General features: G+C 39.1%; 3 protein-coding genes across 4 annotated transcripts; 1 reads left to right on the top strand and 2 right to left on the bottom strand.

Annotated features, from left to right (window-relative positions):
• Nucleotides 1–578: 578 nt before the first annotated feature.
• hprt1l (hypoxanthine phosphoribosyltransferase 1, like) lies at nt 579–6,831 on the bottom strand. The gene is made up of 9 exons (XM_082538474.1): nt 6,367–6,831; nt 5,946–6,052; nt 5,381–5,564; nt 5,117–5,182; nt 5,012–5,029; nt 4,691–4,773; nt 3,826–3,872; nt 2,212–2,288; nt 579–1,144 (listed from the first exon to the last, which is right to left on the bottom strand). Exons 1-9 carry the CDS (start codon nt 6,382–6,384, stop codon nt 1,097–1,099), a joined length of 648 nt encoding a protein of 215 aa, XP_082394600.1. The 5' UTR covers nt 6,385–6,831; the 3' UTR covers nt 579–1,096.
• Nucleotides 6,832–7,573: 742 nt separating this feature from the next.
• On the bottom strand, nt 7,574–12,263 carry psmd7 (proteasome 26S subunit, non-ATPase 7). The gene is made up of 8 exons (XM_082538470.1): nt 12,103–12,263; nt 11,614–11,705; nt 10,204–10,296; nt 10,024–10,121; nt 9,837–9,917; nt 9,633–9,724; nt 8,710–8,908; nt 7,574–8,212 (listed from the first exon to the last, which is right to left on the bottom strand). Exons 1-8 carry the CDS (start codon nt 12,174–12,176, stop codon nt 7,949–7,951), a joined length of 993 nt encoding a protein of 330 aa, XP_082394596.1. The 5' UTR covers nt 12,177–12,263; the 3' UTR covers nt 7,574–7,948.
• On the top strand, nt 12,251–16,649 carry LOC309709698 (dynein light chain roadblock-type 2-like). Of its 2 annotated transcripts, none has more exons than XM_082538475.1 (5): nt 12,251–12,325; nt 13,090–13,168; nt 15,011–15,178; nt 15,304–15,368; nt 16,234–16,649. In XM_082538475.1, the coding sequence occupies exons 1-5, from the start codon at nt 12,323–12,325 to the stop codon at nt 16,282–16,284; spliced, it is 366 nt and encodes a 121-aa protein (XP_082394601.1). In that variant the 5' UTR covers nt 12,251–12,322; the 3' UTR covers nt 16,285–16,649. The 2 variants fall into 2 exon arrangements, with proteins under 2 accessions (XP_082394601.1, XP_082394602.1); XM_082538476.1 differs by having other exon boundaries at nt 16,238–16,649.
• The last annotated feature ends 1,933 nt before the right edge of the window (nt 16,650–18,582 follow it).

Below are 18,582 nucleotides of genomic sequence, written 5' to 3' on the forward strand. Positions count from 1 at the left end.
AATTTAAAACATTCTCTAATAGGATCACGGAGATTATCATGACTGCGGAGAAACTCGAGAGAGGGTATTTTTGTCGCGTTAGTCTCCTCTCTGCTGCCTCCTTTAGAGGTCGCCATAGTGTATCATTTACCTCCACATCACCCTATCCGTAGCTTTCTCCTCTGTCTCACTAACCCACTGTACATACTCCTTCCTCTTTTCCTCAATCTTCAACATCCTTTCTCCAGTATATCCGCGATCTATCATCTGCACACATCCAAACCATCTCAGCCTCGTCTCTCCAACCTGTCCATCTGATGTACTCATTTGCTAATCCTGTATATCCTGGTTACCTCCAGCTCAGCCTCCTTCCTGATACAATCCCAACTGTACTTGTCATTCTTAACCACAGTCTTGCTGCCCTGAAACATGTCCTACACCCCCCCTCACATCCTTTTTTCTTGCCACTCCTATTTCACATAGTACCACAGTCAAGTGTGTTTTGGTAATTAGTTTAAAGTAGGCCTATTACTTTTGTAAAAACATGCATAAATGCAGTGTTACTCCCTCTTCTGGGAAAATAGAAAACAGACTCGAGGTTTCACTGGGATTTGTATTGCTGTAAAGAGATCCTTGGTGAAAACATTGGACATGAATCAAAACATACAGTACATGACAAGTCATTTTATGGCATAATGAGAGGATATGTCTTCAGTATAAATCCAAACTGAAACATTCAAACATTCGAAGGCTACAAATAATCTGACAGCTCACTGAAAATAAAGCAGTAGCCTGAGATGTGTGTACTTCCATAAGAGCAAATTAATTACTTTTTTTTTTTATCTCCACTTCTATTCAAAACTGTTATTTACACCTTCAGTCTTAACATAAATTCAATAAATTGACAACCAAAATATTGATAATATACAGAATTAATCCCACTTATAAGGGGGGAAAGAAATGTTCTTAAAGTTAGTTACAACCCACAAGTCACTTTTTGTGGATTCGCATATAGAAAAATAAATACGTTTCAAAACACAGCAAAGCTAACGAGGCTCGTCACAGTGGTCCAAGTCTTCAGCGATTCAGACATCGGCCTCTGCAGCACTTCATCTGCTCACACTTTGTACTTCTCCTTTGCTTGGTCATTCAGTATACAGATGTGCTGAGGAAAAGAAGAGGAAAAAAACATCAACAGAAATGCTGAATATTATAACACTGGTTTCACTAAAAACCAGTGACACCAAACATGGCAGCCTCATGGTGCGTAAGCAGGCAGAACATCAGGACCCTGAAACTGCAGTTGCCTTTTTTTTTTTTTTTTTTTACACCTCTTTTATTCCTACTGCAGCAAATATTTAAGGCCAAGTTATTTTCAGAAATACCTTAACATTTTAATACAACACTACACAACCATATTAAAAAAAAAAAAACAAAACAAAAAAAAAACAAAAAAAACATTTGTTGCCCAATCCTGTAACTATACAAAACACTATAAATATACTTTTCCACTTTGAAGATTTGAGGATAAAGTGACTAAAATTAACATCAACAGTCTGCCTAAATAATGTCATGATTAGGTTAAAATTGGGACTCTGGTGGGTGACTATGTATGTAAGCATAACTGGTCCACATATTGTTATGGCACAACTAGTGCACTCAAACTAAGCTAAAGAAAATGTAATCCCACTTAGACCATTTAGAGAAAAAAAAAATTTTTTTCCTTTCAGTGAAGGTCAAAATCAGTTTTTAATGCAGGATAAATCCTGATAATTCATATTAGATGGGTCCTCAAAACAACCATGTAAAAGCAATAATATCTAAAATAATTTCATCTTAGGGCAGACAGATAATTTGTGAAATATCAAGCCAATTACTCATTCAGTATCTCAGGTGCACTTGTTCTTGTGAGCATGTAAAAACATCTAACATTTTCCACACCTCTGTAAATAGAATGGTTTGGCACTTGTGCACTTTGGTTTTCTACTCTGAGCACTCAAAGCACTTTTTAACTACACGCACCATTCACCCTATCACACACATTCACAAACTTGCATGCCAATGGATGCATGGGGGCAAATCAGGGTCCAGTATTATACCAGCTTGCCAGCGATTATTAGAACCACAGCTATCTCCAGTGAATGTTGCAGTGATCCAAACCAGCTAAATCTGTGTTAAAAATCACCTTTATAATAGGAGACCTTGAGTAATCAACTTCCAAAAAACACTTACACTGAGATCTCTGAAGTACTCGTTGTAATCCAAAGCATAGCCAACCAGAAAGGCATCCGGTACCTCAAAACCGATGTCTGGGGGAAAACAAACAAACAAACAAACATTATAATATGTATTTATATTATATAAGTAAAATCACATGGATACTGGAGTGGTTGGCACTGTACAAAGCTAATAGTATACTAATAACCTTCATCAGGAAGTCAGTGGGTCTGTGGAACACAACACAGGAAACAAAATCGAAGGCAATCACTTAAGTTGCCATCAAATGCAGAATATACCAAAGTGTCCCCGCTGCTGTTCTGCATAGGCCTCAACCCTCTAAGCCAGCTCATCATTAAGAGCTGATACGATGGATATGAAGGGGTGCAGTTGCCAGAAGATAAAATAGCAGATATATAGAACAACTATAAGTACCTGTATATCCCACAGGCCAACGAGAACCATGACAAAGTCGCACAAAGATCAGCCACAGCCATATACCTCCAAAAGGTATTGTAGGTTCTAAGAAGCTAGCTGAACAGAAGGAATAAGATCCAAGCCATCAATGTCTGTGCCCTATCGATCATCAGATACCCAGTTTGAATAATAAGCTGACCACAGGAGGAGAGAGATGGCACTCATGTCAAGACACCAAAACTCCTCACAATGCACGGAGCTCTCTACCTGAAGTCTAGCACCCTGAGGGTTTATGAGCAACAGAAAAAAGGAACGGAGAGGATTAGTGAGTGCCAAGAATACCTCAGACAACTGAGGATACTTGGGGAACAGGACGAGGAACTATCATGGATGACCAAACCCCTATGGGAATCTGTTCCTGGAATGTACCATCAACGGATAGAGGAAGGAGCTGGCATTAAGAAATACTACCAGTGGATAGAAAAGGATGGCTTAGAGGAGAGTTCTGATCATAGCAGTATAACAACAAGGTCCTATCAGAGCTTGACTTCTAGACAGACAAGCAGCTGCTGACTAACCAACCAGACATAGTGGTGGTTAACAAAGTGCATCTGTGATAGATGTGGGGATCTCAGCCGACAGCAACTAAGAAGAAACACAAAAAATAGAGAACTAGCAAGGGCAGAAGAAACAACTGGAGCAGATGGGAAAGGTAAAGTCTAAAGTGGCTGCAGTGATAGGAGCATTAGGAGCTGTGAGAAGAGGAAATCTCCCTATGTAATATCACTGATACAAGGGGTTATAAATAAGAGAAACCAGAAGCTACTTTTAAGACCACTGGAAGAAAACAAGCAACAAACTGGCTCTGACATAAACAAGCAGTCACTGCTCTTTTATGGTCTCAGCGGAAAGTCAAAACACTTACAGTAACAGCTGTCCTTGAGGGACGATCTTAAAGAGATTACCCAACTCAAACCTAAAAGCATTACATAATCATAGATGGTGTGAGCAGGGGGTTATAAGGCTTGCATTAGTACATAAGTGCCAGGCTCGGCTACATTTAGAGTAGATTTCCCTGAGATTAATTATAATCCTGCTTTATTAAAATTTTCACTGGGTCTTCGAAGAGTCGCAAATGACTGAAAGTCACAAATTGAGCCATACCATTCGTCACTACACAGAGAATGTAGAAGAAAAATAAGAGGTTCTCACAGTCTGGTCTATATCCTGAACTTCTTGGGGTCCTCTTCACCAGGAGACTAGAATGATAAATGCGGAAAGCTTTATGAGGAAGTCAAAGACAAAAAGCTGTCATCAAAACAAAGACTGTTCAGGTCACGTTTTACATCTTTCACTGCCCTGTTACATCCACCCATAGATGGCTATTTGCAGTCCAAGATTAAACTTTTTTTTTTTAGCTTATGGACCCATGTACAGACAAAACTGGGGAATCCTATTTCACAAAATAAATTTTTTACTGTGGTAGATTCTAGAAAATGACAATTCTAACTGAAAAAAATAGACGCTTGTGGATTGTAAAAGTGTCTGTTCAGCTGCAGTGTGCTCGAAAGACATTTCAGTGGTAGATATTGCAAAACCTCAGGGGGAACAGAAAATAATCACATGGTTCGAAATCACACTCAAGTGGGAGGAGTTTTATTTTTTCCTGTGGTAAACTACCCCTTAAAAGTCTATAATTCTATTTAAATGGGTATGACAAAAAACTGATAGGAGACTATTACACGGCACACATCAAAGCCACAGAGATGTCCCTCCCAAACTACTGTAAGTGGTGCAAACAGAGGGGAACTGTATCGGCTGAGCACTTTTCCTGTTTTAACCTGCTATCAGGAATACATCAGAGAAATGGCCTCTGCCTCCACAGTGCAGTTAATAGAACTGCAGATTAACTCTTAAGCTGCTCCATCCTTCCGTCACATCACATCTCTAATACAGTCCTAAAGGAGAGTACCCGTTAGTTAGATGCATTTTGTCTCTCTGAAGACATACCAGCCAGTTACTGTGGAGGTCTGTAATTCAGTCTCATGCACGATAAACAGCATCTGAGGGTGCCTACCTTACAACTTTAACCATCTTAGGATTACATTCACTCAGTAGAGAAAGTAGTGTTTCCATCGTCCTTCCTGTCTCCACAATATCCTTTCAACAAGGCCGGAAGTGGTCGAATTAGAGATGTAAGCACAAATAAGCATCTATCAGATATCATGTCTGATATTTAATGTTAAAAGCAAGCAAACATAACTGTAATTTAAAACCACTACAGTAGCAGTAATAAAATATGAGTATTTAATGTTTTATTTAACCCTAATAATAGAGATCATGTTTTAGATGATTCATTCATCATTCAGCCACCTGAATGATAATAACAAGAGCTTACCTCAACAATCAAAACATTCTGCGGAGCAAAAAAACAGAAGCAAAGTTAATAATTTAAACCTCTATGAAGAAGACAGCAGCATTTCTCTGTGACAGAAAGACTAACCTTGCCTGCGAGATTGGACAGCTCATCCCCTCCAATGACTTTAACATTGTTAGTTGACTTATCATTCTGGGGGGGCACAAAAATGAGACAGTATCCATAAGCTCAAACTCCCTCATAATGAAAGTTTTTATCAAAAAAAAAAAAAGTCTACTTTTCCAAAATGCCTCTGCACTGCAGCGATTTTTAACAAGAATGCTCTCATTTGTACTTCTGCCAACTCCATTTCCCTCCGCTCACATCCATGAAATGAGAAAGGCGGCTTACGCAGTAGCTCTTCACCCTAATGAAATCCACTGTCAGCGGGACTGATTTATCACTGTTCTGGTTCAGTGATTTAATGTAGTCGAGGAGGTCTGCAAAAAACTTGTAGCCGCCTTTCAGCACACACAGAGCTACAATGTGGTGTCCCCCCATGTCTCGAATGATGTCGCGGGCCAGGCGCTCTGTCCTGCATCAAAGAGGAGGTGGGAGAGAGAAACAGTGACAGCACTGTAAATCATAATGACGCCTAGTTCTTAAATGATGGGGAGAATATCCTTTAAGTGATTTTGCACTTTAGCACTACTGGCATTGAGTCTTCATATGCCCTCAAACCCACATACAAATCCACCCCTGGTTGTGGCTAGCAGTATTTTGTATAGTGCACACCTGTTTTTCATAGCACACATTCTGAAAACACGAGTCCGCTCCACTAAGTACCTCACGATTGCAGCAGTTTCCCATCATCAGTACACCTGTGCAACAAAGATGTCTGCTGTGAACCCCAACCCCCCCAAAACAAAACAAACAAAACAAAAAACCCAGCCAGAGAGGTGACAAATCACTTTACCTGTCCATGATGAGTCCATGTGGGATAATCACCTTGTCCAAATCGTTCTCATAATGTCTGGGAACACAGAAAAGGTCCAGGTCGTGGCCTTTCTCATCATCAGCTATCTGGAACCATAAATTGAAATGCGCAAACTATTTGGCACTGACAGATAATGTGCGCCAAAGATGCGTTAAATCAAAGTGAAGCCCCCCACCCCCGGCAACACCGAGCCTCTCAACCACCTGTTTACCCAATTTACTGGGCGAATTAGTGGTAGGGTGGCGGTAAGGTAAAAAGGCATGACAGCTTAGATTGCGAGGGAAAAGCTCGTGCCTCCTCCCTTCTATTTAAAAGGGCCTACCGTGCCCCGCGCACAACCACACCCCGACAAGTACGAAACACCCCAGCCCGGAGAGAGGACGGCAGCTGGCAGCCTCACCTGCAGATAGGAAGCCATGACACCCCCGGCGGCCGTCCGATCCGTTCAGTCGCAGCGAAAAATCTGAACAGTCATGCTCAGGTCCTGAGAGACGGGGAAGAGGAGGGGTGTGTGGAGGTTTGATGACAGGAGGCTGCACGAGCGGCTCTCCTCTTTTCCTTTTTTTTTTTTTTTTTTTTTTTTACGGACTGCTTGTGAGCTGGAGCGGCACACGCGACGCTCCTCCGCCGGGTTTTAAGCCCTTTACGTCAGAATCCAGTTTGTCTTTCCGATAATCTGATTTGTCCCACACAACCAGGGCTTAAACGCGCTATGGTGGTGTTACTCCTACTCGTATATTTTGGTAAGTGAAAGAGCGAGAAACTTCCAGCGCTGGGGAGAGGCTGCAGATGACGCAGTTTAAAAAAAAAACAAAAACATGCCAGGTGACGGCTCCTCCTCATCAAAGAGCTGTGCGCGAGCGTTTATCACGCATCTGTGCTCCGCAATGATTTCACAGACAAGCCCAATACATTAATTAAACCGCTTTTAATTTGACAATATGTGCTAGAAATGTTTCCTGTAGCTTAATTCAAATTTAAAAAATCAGAAATGTTAAATGATTATCACAGTTGTAATTAAAGTGTTTTTATTCTTTACTAATGCAAAACTTGTGTATGAAAGAATAAGTGTGAAAAAGTTATACTGAAACAGGCAATTCACTGGGTTATTACTCATTAAGGTGCTAGCTGTGTCTTTCAGACTAGTCAGAACCTTTGCTGAGGACATTGCTTTGCATCATCTGCTTGATGAGCTTCAAATGTGAAAACAAATTGTGTGCAATTTCTAAAAGATCTGAAGTATTTTCTTTTCCCATTATGCTCTATTAATAACAGTTTCTCTACAGGGGAACATTATTCCCCTGGCTTTCTTGCCTTAAGTATTTAAATTAAAGCTTAGTTTTGCTGTATTTATGTAGTATCGCTTTAAAACAAGTCAGCTATATCAGTTGACAATTTGTCAAGTTAAAACTGCCCTACCAGTTTACACAAACACACACAGCGTAAGCACTTGCACATTTGTTTTTCTCCAACTCAACTTCCCCTTCCATAATAATAAGTGGAGTCACAATTCTAAAATTATAACAGTGACTTTACCACATGTCTTCTTTTAAATATTAAGGATAAACAATGTGTAAAAATGTAAAGACAGAATCAGAACAATCATCTTATAATATGATCCAAGTTTAATGAGTGATACAGAAACATTTCCTCGAACATACAAAAAAAAAAAAAAGAAAAGAAAAAAAGCAACACCGGGTGTTTGCAACATCGAGGCTATGGCAACTATGAAAACAGGACACAGCATGTTCTCACACTGGCCAACACCGACGAGCAAACAACATCATCTCTGTAGGATAACAAGTCTTTGAGAGTGCCGTTTGTGACCATGAGACCAAATCTCAAATGACACCGTTCCCCATATAGAGTCCTACTTTTAGCCCGAGACCCACATACAGAGCTGTGCCTGTGGACACAAAGTAGAGCACCATCCAGAAGATGGCGGTGTGATTTGAGAGAGGACCGCAGAGGAAGAATGCTCACTATTTTTTCTTCTTCTCATCTTTCTTGGCACCGTCTGCTTTCTCCTTCTCTTTTTCTTTCTCCTTGTCATCTTTTTTCTCTTTGTCATCCTTCTTCTCTTTCTTGCCTTCCTCCTTTTCCTGTCCTTCCTTCTTTTCTGCATCTCGGTTGGAAATCTTGTTGTTGATCAGGTTGTGCAGAGCCACCACAGAGCGTATGAGCGAGGCCAAGTAGACCACCAACATCTGGTCATTGGTCTTTAGGTAAAAGGCTTTTGTGAACTCCTGCAAAATAAAAAAAACTTACATATTATCCCAGCAAACATCTTAGTAGTTTATTATGTATAATAAAAGACATTTAATATTGCTATTTGATGCAGTATTTGACCACAGATTTTTACGATAAGACCCCCCCCAAACACACACAGAGCTCATATTCACACCAAAGGTTTTGTTTATCACAGCAATTAAAAACACATTAGTAAGGCATATGAATATTTTATCACGATATTGAAAATGCCAGTTCATTTTTGAGTTTTGTTTAAAAACACTATCACACTAAACACAGTTTTCCTTATTACGTTTCTGCATTGATTATTAAAGTATTTGTAAAAATTTAATGAAAAGAAAAGAAAAGAAAAGGTAACAGCCACATCTTTAATTTAGTGCAAACATGAAATTCCCAAAGTAGCATACAGCTATACGTGTTTTATAATCTCTTGCACTTAAAAAGCTGCCAGATTAAAAATAAAGTAAACAGACCTCAAACATAAACAACTTACCAGTAGATTTACATCAGGCAGCAGGTTGAAAACATCCTGCAGCTGGTAGATGATCTGGTGGTTGATGGGAAGTTTGCCAGCAGCCACCCTCTCTAGGTAAGAGCGGATGTCCAACAGCTTAGAGTTGAGTCCCTTTAGGCCGTGAACCTGGTTTGTGATGCGTTGTGATAGTGTGCCCACCGTTGTATCTTTGATGTCTCTGTAGAGACAATGCAGTGGTTGCTAATGTGATGTATCCTCAGCACAACCACATTACACTTGGTCAGAGGCGCATGTTCACTAAAGACAGTGAGTAACAAAGACTGCAAGAAATTGATCAGCACAGTGGACAAAAGATATGTTATTCCCTCTGACAAGAACAACTAAATATTGCATGGGACATGAAGAGGTATATCACAACTCATGAGAACTTTGTCACTTCACATCCATGCAGTTACAAAGGATTTTATATTTTGCCTTTTATGCATTTAAGCCAGCTGAATAAAAATTTTATATGTTGGCAAAAACGTTTTAATTAAAAGAAATGAAGCACAGTGTAAAAGTGAACGCAGTGCCCGGTTAATTTAATTGTGTGTTAAATTTTGGTCCAATTTCTTTATTTCTATTTTTCTTCTTCTGAGAGGTGCAATTTAGGCGAACGAGGATGAATGTTATGTTGATACAGAGATTTTTACATCAGCAGGAACATGAAAGCATAGTTATGTTTATATCAAAGTCTAATTAAAACATTTTTGTCACTAAAATCAATTTTTATCTCAACACCAATCAAAATAATTGTGATAAAATTTGCCATAATCATGCAGCCCTAGCAATGCACAGTTGATGCTCTGTACAGTTATACCACTTATTGTTTGTTTATTGAAATTTCTATTCCACTAACAGTGTAGCATTAATGTGTTTAAATTCAAATGTTTGTTCAGTACCTCAGCAGGTGCTCCACTCCCACTTCTTCTGCTTCCTCAGCTCCAATCTCACTGGTGACATGTTCAAATGTCTTGGACGTAGGAGTGCCATCCTAGAAAGAAGGAATTATCCATATGAATTAAGATTTTTTTAATCTGATCTGAGGAAAAACAACTAAACAAAGTACTTGTTCCAACTTTTGTTGCCCCTTAGCGATCACTTACATCATGGATTTCCTCCACAGAGATGTATGCTTCTGTGGGCAGACCGAGATCTTTGGGCTTTACGTCTATGATGACCAACACCTGGAAGTGTAGAACAAACGTTTATGTCAGAATGATTAGAATTAAAGCGAGCTGATGTCCACAAACATGCACATTAATACAAGGAAAAAGCAAATCAGTTACTTACCGAATTGGTACAGTACCGCTTGATGAGCTCATTGATGGCAATGTCATTCTTGTGTAATTTGGGTCCTGTGTGGTACCAGCCAACTATTCGTTCTCTGGCTGAAAAAGTGAACGCAAATGTATGAATGACACACTAACATTAAAAACATACTAATTTAAGAGACAGAAGCACTGCTTTTACCATTAACTTTCTTGAACATGCCATACATGTTCTCCAAGTAGTCATGGTCCAGGAACCAAACTGAGTCATCCCTGTCATCCTCATCAAATGGCACTGGGGAGGAAAAAAAACAAAAACAACTTGAGAGTGTGTTTAAAAACTGGCTCAGAATACATATTCTGTGCTGTAGCAGGAAGTAATGAGACATGAGACAACCCTGACTTAATAGATCTTCTTAAACTGGTACATCACTTATTTTTACACTGGTGTCCTGTAATCGCTTAATAGTTAGAACAAAGAAAAATAATAATTAAATGAATAAGGATATGGCGCAGGGGAGGAGAATGTCAGATAAATACTGGGGAGCAAGAGCATATAGGGATTTGTAGGTGTGAAGACCCCATTATATCCACTGTATAGCAAAGCTGAATATAAACTGACGTCACATCTGCTGTCGCAAGTCTGTTTCTGCCAGCTGTGCACCTCTCAATTTTTGTAATCTGGTGTGTTGTGCCACTGCAGACTTGTGTTGAAGACACAAGTGTGTAACTGTCAGTTTTGACCACTGTTTTAATGCTATATCACTACAAAAGAGATTCACAGCTTATACAAAGGGAGATGTTGCATTAGTCTGAAAAGATGAGACTTTGTGGAAAAATGCTTTATTTTTGCTTTTGACTTCTCTTCCTCCTATATCAGCGCTGATGTGGAGATTTTGTCTGATCAATTATTCAGAAGAACACTGCACCGGCTAAATTATACACCGGCTGTGTGCTGACGCTACCGATAGCACATGAAGTCACCAACGTGACCAGTGTACTGAGCCCTTAAAGGTAGTGATGATGTGTTGTCAGGACAATCTGGGTAAAAACTGGCTGTTATGAATGCACTGCGCCATGTCCAGGCACATACAACTTCATAAAAATGATTCCAAGCTTTAAAATGAAAACAAACATAAGTGTTTGAACAAATGTTTTATCACTGCTTTAGAAACAGCATTTGTCTATATTAACATGGCAGAAAATGAATCAGGTTGGTCACCCATATGTTTAGTGGACATGCTTGTGTCAAAAAGAGGTTGAAAAGCAAAGGTCAGAAACAGAATACCAGAGATTTCTTTACTTCAAATGACAAAGATGTTTAATGGTTATTAAATGCAAGAAAATAAAATAAAGCAGAAATCACAGACTGTGAGATGCTGCTGGACTTGGTAGACAAAGTTAAAAGTTAAAAGATATGTGGGAATAAGATAATCAAGAACCTAACACAGGCACTGGAGTCATAACGTGTCCGTTTCTGACTGTTCTAACTAAAACACATTCCGTGAACATATATTTTCTAAAGATATAAACATATTACAGTGGAAATGGACAGTGTAAATGCTTGGCTTAAGTATTTTAAGGTGAAAAGATGTCTGAGGATGTACTTTACCTGCAAAACTATTTGAGACGTCCAGAACTTTTTTCTGCCATGACCCCAGGAGGACACCGACCACTCGTTTCTGATTTCCCACTTTTCCTATCCTGTAGATTCAAGAATTTAAAAAAGAAACGAGCAGAGGAAGCTGTTATCGTCACAGATTTCTGTAAAAATGTAATCAATGGAGCCCATACAGTCTGACTCGTTAGCTAACCTGTAAGCTAAGCTAGAGTCAGTGCACAGCTCCGTCATGTTTAATGACACCAGATCAAACTGTTCGGGTACGTGGATTAGTTTGTAGAAATGCTAATGAATAACATTGTTTTAAGGATTCATTAACAGCTCATACAGTACATTGACACTTTAAGAAGCTAACTAGCTAACGGCACTCTGACTCAGCATGGCTAACCTTAGCTTAGCCTAGCTGCGGCGTCACACTTCAGGACACTTTGGAGTCCAATATTGATAATAAGACGGAACTTAAATACAGATCTCACTGACCTGTTGAAATGATCCACCACGCTGAGCAACACAAGGGGGTGAACGACCACATTTTCCACCGCTAACTCCGGCATTTTCGCAGGCAGGATAAACAGAACACAACACACCTCCACACAATGACGGCTACGCTACACTTCCGCTCGCTCCTGACGTCTCTTCCGTTTCTCTTGGCAACAGAGAGACCGTAGAGACGCACAAAAAGAGCAAGAAGGCCGACGAAATGGTACGACTTTATGAACAACTTTTAATTCAATTCAATTCAGTTTTATTTATATAGCGTCAAATCACAACAGCAGAAGCCTACATAATGATAACTTTAATTATGTTTATGTTTACCAAACAAGGTGAACAATACATCAACCTGCCAGTACTTATCAGCTACCGTTCTTTTTAAGGGGATACAAGTATTATAACAGGTTTACAACCCGAAATGATACAAACCACTATCAAATAACCACTCAAAGTAGGAGTCTTGGCTTTATATTTAATTTTGTGTTCATTTATTATGTTATATTTTTATTTTCTCTTTACTACATTTCAGTAATATTATACGAAACTAATCACACAATCACGATGGATTATGAACTATATAAGACAGAAAGCCTTAGTATTTGTTCTGTCATTTGATTCTAGCAAGCTACACTTAGTATCTGAAAATGAATGACACTTCCGATAAGTAAGTAAAGTCAAATGGGGGTGACTTTACTCCCATTACTTGAGTATGCCTGCTGCCACTTATACTTGTAAGACATTGTTATAAATCATTCCAATTTGTTATCGCACTAACAGTCGAGAAGCAGGGTGTAAATAGGCCACATACATTAATAAAAATGTCCTTTTTTTTTCTTTTAGAATATATTTAACATTTTCTAACTTTAAATGGGACACGAAATCCCTCAACCATCAGGTTGATTACAGTTTTATCAGTTCTGGAAAAGCCACATTTTTTATGTAAACGTGCGCCTGATCGTGTTTTTGGTTGAGCAGGGTGAGGAAGTTGAGGCACAAATGAAGAGGATTGAAGCCACTAAAGGTGTTATTGGAACGCTAGTCGTCGATCCAGATGGTAAGCAACACCAAAAAGCAGAGCAGTACTGCTCAGAATGATGCTCTGTCGCTTTTTTTCACAGAGGAAATAAAATATTCATGGATGTTATAATTAGTTGAAATGGAAGAAAGTTAATTAAGGTAAAAGACAAAAATAATGGTCTGCGGCAGCTTAAAACCCTCTTTTGGTGTCAAAAAGTTACTGTTGGGGTTTTCCGAAGAGGCACGGTGTTAGTTTTGTAGCTGATAGCTATCGACAGTTCATTTCAGTAAATAACTAGCAAGAGCAGCACAGATTAGTGGCTCCATGAAGGATTACAAAGGAGCAAGTTATTGCCTAACAAAAACAACACAGTGTAACTGCATGGTTAACACGTTTTCTTACACCAACACTGTTTGCCATTAGAACGTGAGCATGTGCGTGAAGAACGATCCAAATCGCTCTGTGTACACACTGCTGAAAAAAGGTGTGAAGAGATGTTTTCATTTTGTATTGATCTCTGTGCAGAAATGCAGTTAAAAAGCTGAAATGCAGCTCAGTTTTGCTCAGTTTCAGTAAAATACTATTACTACAGAGGACCAGAAAGGGACTCAGCTCTAAACATTCTACATGAGGACAGAATGAAGTGTTATAGGACAGAGTGCTGTGCTCACAGCTTTGAGTCATCCACCCGCCACAAAGCACTTTCAGTGCTCAGTTAAAGTAGAAAAATGCCGTGTAAGTACCAGTCTATTTCCATTTAAAATTACACACTCTCTGATAACACTTAGCCTTCTCATTTCAAATAACTGAGCACTCTAACTGTCACAAACCCCCAAAACAATATAATGTCACCTTTTACTATGTTAAATTTACTGTTAAACTGCTTTCAGTACCATAACCGATACCGTGCCTCTTCATTAAATCCCAACAGCTGCTTTTTAATGCCAAAAGATAGTTGTGCTCTAGAGGAGAGCATTAATAAATCTGGCCCATGGACACAGTTATTATTGTAGTTTATTTGTATTTGGTTTCCCTTTCAGAGAACTACAGCGAAGCCACGGTACAAGATGCATTAGGCAACTGAGATATTTTTTTTAAATAATAGATTTGCAGTGTTTAAGATTTTTTGTCAAATTATGCAGTCATAAAGCTCTGCAACACTAAAGATCATTTTTATGTAGTTTGTTTTTCTCCTTCTCTCAGATCTGTAATATAGAACATTTAAATATCTGTGAAAATGCAACAGTTGAGAGAAAAAATGACTAAAAAAATGAGAGCAGATTAATGTCTGAATGTTACAGTATTTAGTAGTAATTTAAAAAAATACATAACCTCACATGGCATACAGAAGAAGAAAAAATGTGTGCTTAGATCAAGTGTTAGAGTCCAGGTTTACACCGTGGAATAATAATAATAAATAATAATAAAGCAGCTCTCCTCTGGATGAATCCTGCGCTCCACCTGAGCTGTCACATACATCTGTAACTGTGACATTCAAAATTCACTAGAGAATAAGAGAGGGAGTGAGAGGGCCTCAAAGTTAGAGTGTGTGGGCAAGAGTCCCACAGGATAGTGTGAAACAGAGAGAGAAGACATATCCAGGGAGGAGGGAACTGAAAGCACCATGTAAGAACTGATGAAAATGGTCAGACAGATGACTTTATGTTTGTAAATTTAATCTGTTTGATCACTTTTGCTCAGTTATTCCTGATCAGTGTGTGTAAACAAGTAACAGCTCAAACATGTGCATGACTGATGCTCTCAGCTATTCAAATAGGAAGCACTAAACCTCTGCCAAAAATAATATTTATCCAGGAAAATATTAAAAATACAGTCTGAATGTCTGATGAATTTCTGAATGAATGAATTTCTTTTAAGGTGTTCCCATCAGATCAACTTTGGATCAGTCCATGACTCTACAATATGCAGGGCAACTTCGACAACTTGTGGTATTGGCCAGAAGCGCAGTCAGAGATATTGATCCTCAGAATGATCTCAGTGCCCTCCGAGTCCGCTCCAAGAGCAATGAGATCATTGTTGTAACAGGTGAGTGTAAATTAGTTAGGGTTTGTTGACTTAATGATTTTAGTTGTTGTGATGTAGTTGTTGACTTTTGGCTCAGTTGTTTGCCTGCATTTCCATGGTTCAGCTTGTCTTTTATGTCTCTGCAGAGAACAACTATCTGGTGATAGGCATCCAGAAGCTTCCTGAGCCAGACGTTTCCATGGGCATGGAGGTAGGGGTGTTGGGTGTGTTGCAGCACCACCTGCTAAGTGCAAAAAGAAAAAGAAAGAAAGACAGAAAAGTTTTAAAATGTTTTAAATAATATTTCTGTTGTTATTTATCTTTTCTGCCTTTAAATAACCAGGCACCATGGTCAAATTATGTCACATAGCCTTGTCACCAGGTGCTACAAATGCATCTTTCAACACACAATTGTACGAAAGCAAATTTTAGATTTATTTTTCAGTTTGTTTGTTTGTTTTTTGAATGATTAGCTTGTAAAAAGGTCATAAAGGAAGAGCAGCAGATTGATGAGCTCCATCCTCATACTCATGGAGGCTGCAAACTCTTTGAATTGTCTCCGTGTGTATCAGCGTCTTCTTCCAAATCATAATTTTCCAACTTCCGGTCATGGTTATGGTCAACAATGATGCCAAAGAGTATCACACATCTGTCCCAGATGAATGTTCTAATGGACTCTTTGAACTCATTAGACATTAGTTCCCAGAATCAGGGAATTTATCACCTTAACCTCTGGATGCAAGTCACCTCTGGATCATTATATAATCCAATAAATGTCAAATACGGTGTATGCCTAGCATTGCATATCAGTATCAAATATTTTGAGAACCAATTACATGAAAAAATTAGTTTTTATATCCACTATATGGGTCACTTTTTAACTGTTTCCGTCATATCAAATCCAAATTACCCTTGAGGTAACGTATGTACACACATTCCACTATCTTGACATTGACTCACTATCCACATACTCCCGGTAGGTCTCAGAAACAGCTTCATTGCCCTGATACTTTATTCATCTTGTTCCTCGTCCTCTTTTTCCTCCTGCTGCTGATCAGACTCTTCCTTATCCTCAGACAGGTTCTCCCTTGGGACTAGAGTATCCTGGTTGGCTACAGAAGGAGTGAAGTGATGGCTATTGATGTGTGCACGCTGAAAGACATGGATGAGATGAATGTTTCAGCTGAGAGAAGAAAAGAAGGAGGCAAAATAACAATGTCTGTCCTTGAAGCCATTTTTAATCACATCATAAGAAGACCACATACATTGTGAGGCTGTGCACACTGTCACCACTAGATGGCAAGACAGCGTTATTTTTTCAGTTCACTGGTGACACGTTTCAATGTCTTGGATAAATAAACTAATACTCGTCTCGAAATGTTTTGGTGCAACTTAACATTCACTGACATCTTGGATTTCATCCAGGGAGATGTACACTTCTGTATGCCTGACTGAGATCTTTGGGCTTCACGTGTATGATCAACACCTGGAAGTGCAGAAGAAACGTTTATGTCAGAATGAATAGAATTAAAGCGAGCTGATGTCCATAAACATGCAAATTAATAAAAGGGAAAAGCAAATCAGTTACAGTCCAGGTTGGTACAGTACCGCTTGATGAGCTCACTGATATTTTTCAAGAACAGGTTCTCAAAGTTGTCATTGTCCAAGAACCACACTGTTTCTTGTCATCCTCAAGAAATGAGACTGAGGAAAGAAGGTGCTGGCACAGTGAGTTAAAGTATGTATTCACTTTTGATCATTTAGGTCAATACTGTGCTGGAGCAGTAATAACACATGAGTAAAGGCCTGATTTTATGTATATTTTTTCATCTTAAACTGGTACACCACAATGATTGCTTAGTTCAAGAAATTACTCCTACAACTACATAATAATGTCATGCTTTAAAATGAAAAAACAAACAAACAAACAAACAGAAAAAAACAATACCAAGTAAATACAGGTCCATTATTGCTAATACAATACCAATACTGATACTTTTAACCTATAAAGTGTCAAAATGCAAAATATATTTTAAGTTTATTTTGTATTTTTGATTTCTTATGTTAAGTTCCTGTATTGTTATTATTAGTTAGGGTTTAGGATTCAACTTTATTGCCATTACACATGTATAAATACAGGGTAACGAAATACAGTTTGCATCTAACCAGAAGTGCAAGAGCAGTAAGTGCAATAAGAGCAGATTATATACAGATAAGTTAAGTGGAGAACAAATATACAGATATATACAGATAAGGGCAGGATAAATGGTGTAATAGTTATGAACAGAATTATGTACAGAGAGACCAAATATACAGATGAGCTACAGACAAATGTACATTGTGTATACATATGTATACTGTTGTATACATATGTACAGATTTACAGATGGCCTGTATAGCATACAGATGTTCTACATTGCTATACAGATGGGCAAATATACAGATGTACTATGAACAAATACACAGATGTGCTACATAAATGCATACATAGATGTACCAGTGTGTGGCAAACAGATCTACAGAGTGCTATGAATATATCTACAGTAGTGGAAGCGTAGCGCTCTGAACTGACTATAACAGTGAACAGTGTACGCATTATAACAGAGACTATGTATGTCAGTGTCCTAAAATCTATAGCCGTAACCAATGTGAGAATATGGTGAATATTGAGAATGAATGACAGCAATGATCGTGGTCACTAGGAGTGTAGAAGGATTGAGTGAGTGTGGATGAAAAGGTTCAGCAGGGGACTGAAGTCAGTAGGGTGACAGCTGTGGGACAGAAGCTGTTCCTAAACCTGCTGGTTTTAGTCTGAAGGGTCCTGTAGCGCCTTCTGGAGGGGAGGAGCTGGAAGAGTGTCTTGGCAGGATGAGAGGAGTCCCTGAGAATGATGTTTGCTCGGCGTAGACATCTATTCTTGTGGACATCCTCAGTGGCAGGAGGTGGAGTCCCTGTGATGCGCTGAGCGGTTTTCACCACCTGCTGCAGTGCCTTGCGGTCAGCAATAGAGCAATTTATGTACCAGACTGTGACACATTTGGTCAGGATGCTCTGGGTGAGTTTTAGTCTTTGTGATTCACCCGTGTCTCCTTGTTTATTAGTCTTTTTCTGTTTGTCACGTGTTATCTCCTTGTCTATGTAGGTTCCCTTTGTGTCTCTCTCCTCTGTGTCCCTCTCCCTCTCTCGCTCCCTCTCGCTGTCTCTTGTGTAAGCTTGCGTGTCCCAGTTCATGTCTTTCCATGTTTCCTGTTTTATTTTGAAAGTCTTGTTTAGTTTTACTTCCCCTGTGGCATCTTGTTTATTTGCGTTAGCTGTGTTTCCCCAGGTGTGTCCACTTCTCTCATTACCCTTCTGTGTATTTAAGTCCTCTGTTTCCTTCAGTTCAGTGTCGGTTTGTCTGTCCTGCTTCATGTCATGTCAGGTTT

Source organism: Aulonocara stuartgranti (assembly GCF_965226115.1).
Source record: "Aulonocara stuartgranti genome assembly, chromosome: 7".
NCBI classification, from domain to species: Eukaryota; Metazoa; Chordata; class Actinopteri; order Cichliformes; family Cichlidae; genus Aulonocara; species Aulonocara stuartgranti.